The 14,483-nt window shown below is 35.9% G+C and overlaps 1 protein-coding gene across 2 annotated transcripts in view; it reads left to right on the top strand.

Moving 5' to 3' along the window:
- The window catches only part of CTDSPL2 (CTD small phosphatase like 2), a 43,902-nt gene extending 31,242 nt beyond the window's left edge, over positions 1–12,660 (top strand). For both annotated transcript variants that reach the window (XM_050713027.1, XM_035568973.2), the window contains exons 9-13: positions 3,000–3,062; positions 3,156–3,235; positions 5,362–5,488; positions 6,362–6,457; positions 7,001–12,660. In XM_050713027.1, the coding sequence (XP_050568984.1) occupies positions 3,000–3,062; positions 3,156–3,235; positions 5,362–5,488; positions 6,362–6,457; positions 7,001–7,066 (432 nt within the window). In that variant the 3' untranslated portion in view covers positions 7,067–12,660. The remainder of the gene's footprint in view (positions 1–2,999; positions 3,063–3,155; positions 3,236–5,361; positions 5,489–6,361; positions 6,458–7,000) is intronic.
- The last annotated feature ends 1,823 nt before the right edge of the window (positions 12,661–14,483 follow it).

Here is a 14,483-nt window from a genome sequence, read left to right as displayed (position 1 = left end):
TAGGTGATATCGTGCATCTCAGTGGACACATAAATGTTCAGTCATTAAAAATGGTGAAAAATATTACTAGGCTTCTATATGTATTTTCAAAACTTAGATTTCATGGTAGGTCTACTCATCAGAGAGCAGGAATCAGAAATGGAGGGAAGTTAGATGTTGTGTGCACAGGGGAATCAGGCAGTAAAAAAGTAGGAAGAGTTAAATAAGGCTGAAGATGGAAAGAGACAAGGTGTTTATTTGCCAGAATTACGGTGAATTTTGGACTGGAGAAGGAAGGGGATGTGCAGCGTTGGCATAACAGTGAAGAAGAAAAGGAGGAAGATGTGGGGAAGATGCTGAGGGAGAGGGAGAAAATGGAAAATGTTGGATGTGTTTTGTTCTGCTCTGGTCACTTAATTGTTCTACTCTGGCTACCTAGAGTTCTGCATCAGCTCGTCTTAGCTGGGTGTAGTGGTGCCATTGCCTTATGCTGTGCCAGAGTGCCACAAAACACTAAAAAAAGTCCAGTGAATCTGCCATCAATGTCATTACTTGTGTGTGTGTGTGTGTGTATAAGTTGTAATTAGAAATACATAATCTAAAAAGAAATAATTTTCCCTGGACTTTTTGTTTGCGTTTATATATAAACTTCTTAGATATTAAGACATATTATATTAAGATAGATACGCACATGTAAGTACATATCAGTAATCTAAAATAGAACACATTACAAAGATGCTGCAATTATCCACAGCCTAAACAAACTGAAAAAGCATGCAGAAGTGAGGAACCCAAGCAACCATAACTTTTCTCTGATACAATTGAGTTATTTTTAAAATCGTATAGCTGGCTGTTGTGAGCAATTTAATTCAATCCAGCCTTAAAAACAACAACAACAACAAAACACCACACAATAAATTGTATACCAAATGTTTTTATACTAGCAGTTGAAATACCAACAGATACCTTAGTTTAGTACTTTGGTTGCCAAGAGAGTTTGTAGAAGAGATGTTTTAAGAGACTTTCTGAAATGACATCTGTGTTTCTTCTGTAACAGAGAACAGGCTTCATGTGAGCAGAATAATCCCTTTGCATTTGCAAAGAAAAACTTAGTTTCCCTTAAACTCAAGGTTACAACTAAAGAGGATGCTGGCAGTGCTATATGCTTGCTGTATATAGAAAGAACAATTTGCACTGAATTTACAATCACAGACAAGTTGGATGTTATTTAGCATTGGGTCACCGCGAGGCTCCAAGTTAATTCATTACATTTGTCTTTGTGGTAAGATAAATACCTTATCTAGCCTTTGAGAAAACCTCACTACTTTATTGTGGCTAAGTGATAAGTCATTTTCGCAGAGATTTTAGTGCCGTCAGGAGACATATGGCGTGAAGTCACGCCTGTCAACTCTGTATTTAGAAAGTTGGCTTCTCCGTGCCATCTTGGCTAAATGGAGTCCAAAAACCCATCAAGCGCAGGCTGTGGTCTCTCCAAACCATTCCCGATAGCCAGGTTACGTACTGCCTCACAAGGTGAGTTACCCAGAATGAGAAGGGAAGCAGACCTTGGTTGCACAGCCAGTGGATGTATCTTTGTGTGCTAGCAGCAGGGGTGCTCTTCCCAGACGTGATGAGATTGCAGGATTTTGATTACTGCTCCTAGTATAGAAAAAAATGAAAAATTAGGTGTTACTGTAGTACCTGGTCACTCAATAAAAGTCACTCAAAAAATGCAATAAAAGCCTTACTCGATTTTAAGCTAAATAATTATATTTTCATTGCTTTAGAAATAAGTACTTCCTTTAAAGGACTAAAATCTATCACAGCATGTGCTAATGATGTGAAATTTACTTAACCCATTCCTTTTTTCTTTCCTTTTGGTCGTTTGATTGTGTCTACATATAAATTTGATACAATTCAGTTAAAGTAATACAGATCCTTTGTGGAGATTTACTTTGATTTGAAAGTAAATTTAAGCCTATTCCCAACTGGCTCTTAAAAAATCGATAAAGTTGAAAATAACTTGGTTTAGATAGAAGTTCAGTATGCTCCCTTTTCTATTTTATCAAAACTTTTCTTAAAACCATGTTATTCTGTACGTGGACAATCTCTGAATCAAAAAAAAAAAAAAAGTAAGCAGAGAAGGCGGCCACCATTTCACCTCTCAGAATATGTCCTCACTGTTGGTTAAGGTCAAGTCCAAATGTGTGCCAAAAACCACATTGGGCCATCTTCCAAATACAAGTACCACAGGAACAGAACGGTGCTCAACATGTACCCTCACATCTGCTGTGGTGTTGGGCCTTTGGAAGGGAGGTATAGATTTATATAGGTGCCTTCGTAGGAGCCTAGGTCTTGTACTTTGAGTTAAATCGGCGAGAGAGATGCAGAAGCCTCCTAGCTTGGTGTCTGTTCTCTGGAGTCTACTTTTTTTTTACTGGAAATAATTTATATGTGTGTGCAGTTCTGTGCTGGCAGTGTGTGAAGTAATGGAGCTTTGGAAATAGATGAAGCCTTTTTTTTTTTTTTTTATCACTTCTGACACCCCCGTATTCAATGTGTAATTCTTAGTGGAATAAAGTTATTAGGAAGATTATTTATATGCTGGCATAAATTATCTAGTAACCGAACTGATGCTGCCCAGCTGGTGAAAGCTGATTCAAAATGTTTAGTCAAAGCAACTGGTTGCATTTTTCTTGAGAGATTGTCTACCTTTTATATTTTAAATAATTGTATTTATTTTTAAATAATATAATTTAAATAATTTCTAATTGCATCAAGTTCTCCAGTAAAATTGTTAAGCCTAATTTTACCATATTATGCTTTAATTTATAGCTGCTTAGGCTTCAAGCTAACTTAATTTTGTTTTAATCAAGTTATTATTCTGTTGGAAGTTAGTATTTAATGATTACTGTATTCATAATGCTCATTTTGACCTAATCTTTACAAACTGATACTTAGCCATGCAGGCAATATCTGCAATATTTTGAATCTTTTAATAAAGTGCATCTCTGCTTCAGGTTTATGTCCGGTTAAGGCCATTTTTCCGAGAATTCCTGGAACGTATGTCTCAGATTTATGAGGTAAAAATAATTAGATGTTATCTTTTGAATTTTATTTTTAAATTATATTTGCATATTTATATCTAAAATATTTTTTTTCCATTTAATCCATAGATCATTCTTTTTACTGCTTCTAAGAAGGTGTACGCAGACAAGTTACTGAACATACTAGACCCTAAAAAGCAACTGGTCAGGTAAAAATAAAAAATCGTGATTATACCTCTTGTAGGCAAACAAACTTATTTCCTAACAGATGTGATGAAGAAAGTGATTCTGACGTTTTCTTTATTGCACTGTGTCATACTAAACTGATTCTTTGTGCTTATGCTCAGCTTGTCTTAAGGGTGAGAGAAAAATGAAGTGGTTGAATTACTGCCTTGGTGATGAGATAAACCCAGACATCTTTACTTTGCACTCTTGTGGCCAAAAAACTTAGCCATTCGTTCTCTGTAGCATAATAGAATTCCTCGCTGAAAATGACCTCCTAGGTATCAAAAATGTGTTTTAGCTGCTCTTGAATATATATAATGAATAAAGAAAACGAACAGATTACTGGAAACTCCAACCATTAGACTACGTTTAAGCTACTTCTATTTGATTTATTATTTATAAATAATGATTTACATAGTTATCTTTACAAACGTTATTTCTTATTCAGTCACAAACTAATTTGTGGGTTTTGTAGTAAAGTTGTTACGTTTTCTCATTTCTTCTGTTAGTACATAGATTTGTTTGGAAGAGATTAGCATTTCTCAAGAACAGTGCCTTAAGACAAATTCTATCAGATGAGATTCTTTCTGTTATTCTCATCTGGAAGGTGGACTGTTAATGTGGGAAAGTTGAAACTGAAGAGGGGGTTTCTCAGGAATTCATCCTAAATAGGGTATCCCAAGTAAGGAAAGTAGCAACTATACTTGATTATAGTCAGGACTGTGTAAATTCTGTCCCGAGAATGTCTTTGGCAAAGCATTTCTCTGCATCATGTTACCTTGGTAAATTTACTCGCTACTGCATTTTGAATGAGCAACCAAAACTGGACTTTTGAAGTTAGAAATGCACAATCATTGGAATATCTGAGCCTACCTGCACACGCAGCCAAGCAGGATGTATGAACAAGTAAGATATTTGCACATACAGAAAATGTGTCTGTGTGTGTCCATAGTGTTGATTCTTTTTCTCCAAGTATCTAATATTTATGATTGAGGACTACAGTTTTAATTTTGTTGTTAACAGGAAAAGTGTAAAAAATATACTTGCTTGGCTGTGTTCTAAAAATTTACAGAATTTCTGTGAAATTCATATGATACATGAATTTAGATGTGATTCATGTGCCACTGAAAACCTGACATCAAGGCATGATGAGTTTTGACATTAGCCTAAAGGTAGATTTGTCAGGCACTCCACACATGTGACTCAGAATCTATATATAAATTCATTCGCTGCTGAGGCATCAGCTTATTTTCTTCCATAGCAACATTAGGAACTCAACCCCTTTATGAAATAAAGCACGCTTTGTACAGCTTCTAAAAACTTCACTTAAAAATATAACAGCTTTAAAGAAACTGCATTGTAATACAGCTATGTAAAACTTGAAATCTGTCTAGTATATAACTTACTTCTGAATTACAGTCATGCTGATATTTTATGAAATTTCAGTTTTACTCCTGTTGTGTTTTTTTTTTTACTTGAGTCCTCTTATTCTACGCATCCATCCATTTACTAAGTATTTCTTCTATAATAAATTAAAAGAGAATTGGGTAGGAAGAAGTTGATGGAATGTTTTGACCTCAAGGCTTTTTTCAGGCTCTAAAAACTGAACTAGGTTAGCTGTGAACAGAGGGAGCATAAGAAGGAAAATATTTCTTCTAACAGTGGCATGTGGAGGCTGTGTACTGTAGCGACTGGAGCAAAATAAAAAGAACAAACTCAATAAATTGATTCCAGTGCAGACATAATCTCTGATTTTGGGGCCTTGCAAAATAATTTCAGTATCTTGGGTCCCTCTGTCAATCCATCTGCAAAAATGGTTGGAAAGCAAGACCCTGTTGACAAATATTCGTTACATCTGAGCTGAGCTTTTTCTGTGTAAATGCAAACAATTGCCTGCAGAACTAGATAAACATAAAATTACCTTAGCTAGCAATTTTACCAGTAAAAAGGTCAAAGTAGAATGGAAAGTATGGAACAGGTTCTTAAAAATGAGCTAAGTAGATCAGAAGAGGAGAAAAAAAAAAGGAGAACATTTGGTATTGTTAACTTTTTCTTTATGCCATGTGATGTTGCATTTTTCTCATTAATTAGTATTTTAATTTAATCACAGACATCGACTTTTCCGTGAGCATTGTGTTTGCGTACAAGGCAATTACATAAAGGATTTAAACATTCTTGGTAGAGATCTTTCAAAAACGATCATAATTGACAATTCACCGCAAGCCTTTGCCTATCAGGTAAGTATGCTGCCATCAGTAAACTTCTCAGACGTGGCAAAAAACTTCCCAAAGGAATACAGTGAAAAGGACGACAGTATTTGAGTTTAAGACTACATTGTTTGCAGTTAACTTTGTATTTAAATTTATAAAACATACTTTAACAAATTGCTCTGGTTTGCTTGCTTTTCTCTTGTGAAGAGCCAGTCATGTGTAAAGTGAGTGACTTATTTTATGAACAAACTATATAACCAGTCAGTTTTATTTCTTGTTCGTTTTTTCTAAAGAAGCCTCCAGGTCCGCTAAGACTGTCCCCTGTACTTTGTTGCAGACCTAGTTTTTTAATGCTAGTGAAATCATTAAGAACAGATCACTGGTTGAACTGACACACACAGCTGTGAAAATTATTTATACTTAAATGTTATAAAGTTATACTCTGTGATTTAGATTTTTCCACAAATATGGTATGTAACTATTCCAGTTGGTCCTATTATATAGATAAAGGAGTTCAGAGAGTGATCTCTAATGTCTCATCTACATTAAAGAACCAAAAAACCCCACATGTTTGACTTAGCCTCATTTGCACAAACTACAGCCAGGACACGGTTAGTATCCATGTGTTGTTTTAACATAAAATTTTCTCAAAATACCAATGCTTTTCAGTTCAGCAGATCTTCTACAGCTAGGTTTATTTCAGCTTTGATGTGGAAGTTTTTGCAATGATTTATGCAAAGGAAGGAGTTATTTCAGAAGTGAATTTTAATACAAACTTTAGAGGAAAAATACATATTAATACACTGCATCTTGGAAACATTTTTCCCCAAAATGCTATTTCACAAATCGTATCATTAGATAAATTACGTATGTCATTTGTTGATGATTTTTTTACTTTAGCTTTCAAATGGAATTCCTATAGAAAGCTGGTTCATGGATAAAAATGACAATGAACTCCTAAAATTGATTCCATTTCTGGAGAAACTTGTAGAGCTGGTAAGTCTTTCCTTCATTTGGCTTCCCCTCTCTCCCCCCAGAACATTAGTTAGCTCTTCTAAGCAGCATCACTCACTTTCAGATTTTGAGTCACTGAGATTTTGACTGCTAAAAGTCATATATGTCTCTTGGAAAGCGTTCTCTGGGCAGTAATTCAAAGTTTGTACAAGGACTTATTTATATAGCAAAGGACAGGAATGCTATCGTTTATAGCTGTGCTTTTAATGAAAACCTGGAGAATTGTGACATCAGTTGTAATGAAATTGAGAATCTTTAGAAATTTAGGTTAAGTACAGCCTTCTGTTGGTTGTGTTGTGTGCCTTTATTCTTAAAATGGAAATAATCTTATTCAAAAACTGTTGTTTTTATATATATATATATATAATGTTATATAATTTTTTTTAAGAACATTGTGATTACGAATATTCATGCCTTCTATTTTGTCATATTAATATACTGGTGTTAGAAATTTGCCCGTATTGAAATCTGATTTATAGATGTGTTTATTCTTCTAAAACCTGTGCTTTTTTTTTTTGCCTACAGAATGAAGATGTCCGACCTCACATCAGAGACAGATTTCGCTTGCATGACTTGCTACCCCCAGATTAAAGCCTTTTGTCTACTTACTGAAGGGGGAGAAAATGCAGGACCCTTTTGGACTAAAACAAAACATTGCCATTACTGTTGAAATTTTGCATTTTTGTACCCCGTCTTGCTTTTCTTATCTTTGGTGCCCAACAATAATCAAGGGTTACAGAAAGAGACTTTATATATCTGAGATTGAATACATACAGTACAATACAGTACAACACAGTAGGTAGGCTAGAACAGAAAAGTCTTTAGAACTAGTGCAACTCCGATGAATTTTTTTATGTACAGGACATCTGCAGTTTATAAAGAATTCTGTTTCTGCCACCAGCAGTTTGACCTGTAGAAACACAGGATTTTATGATATAACAGAGATTGAAAATGGACTCTTATTTTCTCTCTGTTCGGTGCTCTAAGTGGGTTTGTAGCCACTTTTCTGTTACTTTAAGATTCTCATTTCAACAGGAATGGCCAGTAAAAGTTGTTTTATTTTTCCTGTTAAGGTTTATAACCTTTTTACACTTTTGACCTGTATTAGATTAGAATTTCATTATGCATTCCTTTTAGTTGAGGCGCTTCATAGTTTTTCTGGAAATAGCCAAATTTTCTTAGTTTTTTATTATACAGTTGAATGGCCGTTTTCCTGCTTCGTCTGCCTGCATACTGTATATTTGTTTAAAAATATTCTCTAGTTTTAGCCCATGTAAGTTTCATTTAGAAAGAAAAACCCTGCATTTATATTTTGTTTCTGTAATATTCTACTGTAGTTGAAATCTTTTCAAAAATCAAGAGACTGGCTAGATAAGAAGAATATAAGAATTACTAATATTCAGAATATTTTAAACCATTGTGATGGCATGTACTCTGGACAGACGATATCTTGCAGTGGCACAAACAACTGATGGACAAGGAATACCTCAGACTATACTGTGCATGCAAATCCTTAAAGGAGAATTAGTTTGGTCACCTGTTAGGTTTGATGCAATTCAATTACTGCTGCCTTCTGTTTCCTCCAGGAATGAAGTATTCTGCACAGTGGCTCAGTATTTTAAGATGTTTTGCATGGGCTGATGGTACCTCTGTTACACTGCTCTTCGTTACAATCAGTTTTAAAGTGTGTGACAGCGAGGGTACCTACCAGTAACTATGCATAATCCTGTGGTACAGTACACTCCCATGCCACCAAAGCAGTCAGTCTGCTATCATAGTGGTTTTCTATGCTATATGGAAATAGTCTTCAAGCCTTGGTTCTCTAATGCAGCTGCTACAAGAGGTTGATATTTTTATAATGGTGTGTAATCTCCTTTTCAGGAGGCTTTTTATGGAAGGTATAATTTGTAAAAGTTAGGATGCTTTGCCTCTCGACTGCATTAACATGCCATAGGCTCAGACTGTTTTTGTGTAAAAGATGTCACAGAACGGCACTTTTTCTAAAGAGAAGTTTGATATTTTGTATGCTTGTTAAGAAAGTACAGTATTGGAAATTAAAGGTGGACAACTGATAATTGAGAAGTATGTCAATTAATTTTTTATGTATATTACCTGTTTACTTGTACAATTTTATTGTACAAATTACATGCAGCTTCATTTTCAAATGAGTCCTTAAAATAAGGAAAATCTTTTTAGGAAAACATTTAATTTTTGTATTTTTGATTTTAAAAGGCATGAGTTATGTCAACTTTTTCCAGTGTATTAATGAAGATTTTAACTTTTCATCAGGTTGAGTGTTTTCTTACTATATTATCTGTTGTGTATGTAGCTAGCACATTGTGTCACTGAACTGTTTAAAAAATTAGCATGTAGAGCAAGCCTGTTTTGTGGAAAATCCTTATTCATTAAAAAAAACAAAAACATCATGGCAGATTTTCTGCAAAAAAGTGAAACATTTGCAATTCAGAATACTGATTTTTTTTGTATTTAAAGAAAGGTATTTTGCTTGCAGGAAAGAAATACTACAGATTCATTTTAATGAGAATCTTTTAAATGTATTTATCTTTAGGGCATCTGGGCATCTTTACGCTGTTTGTCTTATGTCTTTATTGAAATAAAATGTACATAACATTACCTTTATATATGCTTTTGCGCAGACGTGTGAACCCTGTAACCATCCCCGTTCCTTCCTGTTTTTATGTTGATAAGATGGTTCTGGAAATATTTATAGATTTTGAAAATGGTCAGCTTGTATTTGAATTGCTACATGGTTTGCCAACAATTTTTTAGTTGTTCGTTAAAATGTAAATCTAAATCTGAGATTTTTAATTAGTTTAACAGTGAATCCTTGTCTAATGTGGAATTCTTCCAAATTTCTTAGAGTAATTTACATAATAGGACTGCTTTAAAATTCACTAGTCTACCAGAATGAAACCATTTTTGTTAAGTAGTTCATAGCTTTTCTCTGACTGTAAAAAGAGATTATCATCTGTTCAAATAATGTCCTTAAACATGTGCGTCCTATCTTTGGCTAAAACCATTATGAAAGTGCTTTCTTTAGTTAAGGAAACCAAAGCATACATTGCACTTTACAGCTGTATCTGTGTTGTGATTATCAGATCAGTGAGGGAAATCAAAATGTAAATTGGAGGATTTAGTTCTACATAGATGCACAACAACAATAACAGAGACTGCTTAGTAAACATTAAATATTAATATTTTAATGTGCTGCAAGTCTGGTATTTATCATTCTGAACTGTCTTTGCAGAATGAGTCTACCTTCTTCAAAATCTAAGTTCCTAAAAATGTCAAACACTTCTGGCATAAACAGTCTTTGCATGAAGCAAAGTTATATTCCATCAGGTTTTATTCTCGTCTCGTTAGTCTCGAGGGTAAGGCTTAACTGTTTCTCCGACATTAGTCTGGATCAAATTGTGCATACCAAAATTGACACTGATAACCGGGGGAGTCTCAGCTGTGTGTATTACTCGAGTCTTGAATGTAGAACTGTGCTACTTAAGCAGTTAATCTTGTAGCTGTATCATTTATTCAAATTTTATGTATGTTTAAAAAACACAACATTCTATTTCCAAAGTTTTTAATGATTTCATTTGTGGTCTTTGGATTGATCATGGCAATTGTTAATTTTACACATCCATATGTATTCTGTTCTAGGTTTGAGCATTCTTAGTTCTGACAGCAAAACAATATTTCATACTTATACTGACAATATATGTTCAATCTCTTTTTTTTATACATATTTCCTTAAATTGTTATATAGATAGAATAGCGTTCACCATGGTATTATTGGCTTCTTTTCCACCTTTGATTCATTGCACGTTCCATCTCTGTAGGAAAATATTTTTTCATTATTATTGAAATGTATCTGAAAGCCTGAATGTTTCAAGACCTGATCAAACATCTCCCAAAGCAAGAGTTATAGCAACCGAATGCATGCTAAGGAGGCATGTCTTCTTTAAACAAAGCACTTAAATGTGTTATTAAAAATAATCAGATATGCAAGTGCTGTGCTGAATGAGAATAGAAGGAAGTGCTGGCTGAAATGCCTTGCGGAGGCAGCGAGCCATGGGCAGCAGAACTGTTTGCTCTCACTCACTGTTAGAAGCAAGCGTCCTCATGCCACATCTCCCCTCCCCAGACTCTCAGACATCTGATTTAGGTGCTGGTTGGATTGGCACGACTGAAAAAGCATCGGGCCCTGAATAAGGAGAGGGACCAGGAATGAGTGGCTGAGGAAACAGGTGGAGTGGGTGGAAATCTCACTAATCCATCTTCCACCAGCAGTGTAGTAATGCAGGCTTGCGGTCTGGAGCAGCCGTTAATAGTAGAGCTTGGTCATTTGGTGAGGAAAGCTGTTCCAGGAGCACAAAATTACTGTTAGTATACTGAGGGAATACCCGCATTCCTTTATTTTTTCCTTCTGGTTCTGACTTCCATATAGCATTGCATTGCAAATCATACCTTTTATTCTTTGCCAAAAGCAACTGCATCCTGTTAGTATATTAAAGTAGAGGATGAGATTGATAACTTCACAATTGATACTAAAACTAAGGCAGGCCCCCATCTGTGGTGAGATGCTTATATCACAGTGAATTGTGGCTGCTGAACTCAGCGGGTGTCCCATGCTGTCATTCCTCTCTCTTCTGGCCAAGGACTGGATCAGCACTGAGTACACCTAGATTTGGGGAATTAGAAAAGTTATCTGTGCCTTCTTCATCCCCTCCCCACACTGTGCTCCCATTATGTTCCATCTGAAGGACTTGGAGAGCACACCTTTACAAAGCTAACATTTCCGTGTAAAATTAATATTTACATAGTTGAGATTAATCTAGTACAGATAGCTCAATTATAATGTAATGCGTTTCAGAAAGTCAAGGCCAGAAAGTAAACATTCACAACATATTGCCAATTAAAAAAAAAAAACCACCACACAACTCTACTTACTAGTATGGTATCAGCACAGTTTGACAAGTTTGTTCTGACAGGTACAAAGAGAAACTAATCGCTATTGTATTAAGTCTTCCACTGTAAGTAGAATTTCAAGTTAAATATTCAGTATTTTTCTGGTGAAAGGACTTGTATGGATCTATGTGGCAAAGCAGGCAGGTGGTACCTCTGATCTGATCTGCAGTCATGCTGATTCAATCAGTCAGCTCCATTAAGCTTCTCTAAACTCATTATCAAAGACTGATACAAAGATGAAATAAAGAAATCATAGGCGCGTGGCACCTGGGCAATACAATGAGTGTCAGACAGCAGCGCACGGCTCATTGTTCATGGCCTTCACCTCCTGAGACGAGGTAAACGTCTTCCGATTCTAGAGGACAAATTCCTGTTTCCGGGAGAACTGATCCATCGAAGGTGTTTCATTTCTGAGTCCCTAAAAAGGGACTTTAAAATCCGCTCTGTGAATAGTATGAATTTGAAATGTGAAGACTGAAAGGAAAGCCTAGAATTACAGCAGCAGGGTGTAGTTCCACAACAGCTCAGGCTGAGCTGGCTCTGGGAGGCTTTTCCCTCTTCCCTCTCCTCTCCCCAGGTAACGTGTTAGCCGCTTCCTTCTGCCTGCACTGGGGCACGCAGCTGTGTGGGGAGCTGATCCTGCTGCAAACAGCATGCTAGAATAATGAAGATCAGTTAAAGCTGCTGTGGAGTGGAAGCTAAAGGAAGGTTCATGGGAAGACGCTTTTTCTGGAAATATAATTGTCACATTAAAGTCATTCAGCTGAAGAACAAAGTTCTTAAGACATTAAAGAACTACTCTCAAAGATTTGATTACACCAAAACCATGTAATTTCAGCTTTGCGTCATAGATTCTTGATGCTTAAATAAAATCCTAAACAAGCTGATAAATGGCTGGTGAGAAGTAGCATAGATGCATCATTTTCTTAGTTAGTGGTCATAATTTTGTAAAAAAAAATAAAAATGTAAAAAAAAAATGACAGCAACTTTTTGTTTGGAAGCAAGCAAGGATGACCTACTAAAGATTAACTTGTATAGATTCTGTTAAGCACATCACTATTTTGGTTGTCTTGACCGTGTAATGTAATACTGTTTTGCTTTATTTTTTTGATACTTGCAAAAATGTCATTGTACTGATAGGTTGAATCTTGTAAAATACAATTGGAAGAGAACCAATGTTCTACAAATTTGTGTTTCTTTTGCCATCATTTCTAGTATATACAACCATAAAGATTTATATTAAATATTTGTGCTCTAGTTACTGTTTTTATGATTTTTAGCTGATATCAGACTTCATTGAAGACTCAGTTTTCTGTAAAGCAAGACATTTCTCATATCAGTTTTCAGCCTTTAAAACCAAAGGTTTTAAAAACAAGTGGTGTTTATGCTTTTTTAAAAGCTAAGGATACTGGAGACCAAGAAAAGAATAGAAGTGGGTTATGGACTGAAATTGTTACAGATGGTTAAGATGGTCTTGCTTTGAACCCGATTTTCAATATGTAATGCAGTGAATATCTTGTAAAATTACCACAAGGCCTGATCCGTCTCCTTTGCATTTGTTTCTCCTCCTAAGCAGAAACCTTTAGACTTTTTCAAAATGAGAACTGCCTGGTTTCCTAGGAGGTAGCACTTCCTTTGACTCAGAGAGCTGTGCCTTAATTTCCTTGTCTATACAATGGGAGTAATACTTATTTGTTTTAATCCAAATGCTTAAATTTAAACGTGCTGGGTAAATATATAATATTTTTACCATTAATATGCTCCCAGTCATCTCACAGTTCCTAGTAGTTTCATAATTATCCTCACAGCACACTTGAGCTTATGAAACTGTTTAGACTCGGTGAGGATATAACTTACTACACTACTTGATCTATAATTATGTCTCTAATGTTATTTCTAGTGCCTGGTAAATGGGCAACAACAAAAAACGGATGATAAATTTGGAAGTCATATTTTTTTCTAGCTAACACGAGAGGATCTTCTTCTTGCTAGAGGAACATTCATCTGTGTTCCAGATGAATCTGGAACACACCTCATTAGTAAGACCTATTTCTTTCAGAATAAGGCTGCCCATTCAGGCTGTGACTTAAGCTAAGTTGTCTTTGTCCTGACAGTTGTGTCTCTGTTGTCTCCATGAGGTGGAGTGGCAGGAGCAGAAAGTCACTCAATTCCTGTGAATACTTTCTGCTCTTTTGAGGGTAGAAAGCAGTTATTAGCCATAGCAATTTGTTCACATCCAGTGAGCTTTCAGTTATAATCGTTGCGTTCAATTATAATCGTTGAGAGGCCTGCGAAGGCCCCTCCTCGTTCCTGGGGTCACAGCATCGTGTGCATTTTTTCCCGGCTGGGGAGCATAATGTTTGAAACACAGAAGTTTTAATACTGAGAAAACCTATTAGAAAACAAAGTGGTTCCATTGCTGAAGGAAATGTTATGAAAACTCTGTGAATAATTCATTAATTACATGCAGCTATTTAAAATTATCAAACTGTTGTTTGCAAGCCTATGATAAACCAAATTGTATAATCCCCTGGCACGAGTTGACTGAACTGAAACTGAATTTGGTTTACTATAGCATCCTAATTCTGGCACTGATGAGTCTTTAACCAATTGTATTGATAACCGTAAAAAGATTGGGTTTTATTACTTTTTTGGGGGTAGGGGTGGTGGAATTCTGGCCTTTCTGAAGAAGAAAAGTGGAAAAAATGTGTGTCATCACAGTAACCCAAGGGCTCATCGCTAGGTTTGAACTTCTAGTTTTTGTGGCTCTTGATCCTCTTCTAATCTCGAATCTACCTGTAAACTAAACATTATTTCTATGTTGCACCAGAAGCCGGGTTCTTGTAGGAAGACCGCATCAAAGCTAGCACAGCGGTGCTCCCCGGCTGGTGCTGGGGGTCTCTCAGCAGGATAAGAGGGATGCTGCTGAGGTACCTCAGTGTGGCACTAGTCGTGTCATTACTGTTAAACGCGATCAGAGAGCAGAGATCCTGCTTAGCCAGGACCGAGGCAGGGCTGCAGGAGG

Source organism: Cygnus atratus, chromosome 11 (genome assembly GCF_013377495.2).
Source record: "Cygnus atratus isolate AKBS03 ecotype Queensland, Australia chromosome 11, CAtr_DNAZoo_HiC_assembly, whole genome shotgun sequence".
Classification (NCBI taxonomy): Eukaryota; Metazoa; Chordata; class Aves; order Anseriformes; family Anatidae; genus Cygnus; species Cygnus atratus.
The sequence above is the reverse complement of the archived record's forward strand: the minus strand, read 5'-3'. Positions and strand labels throughout refer to the sequence as shown.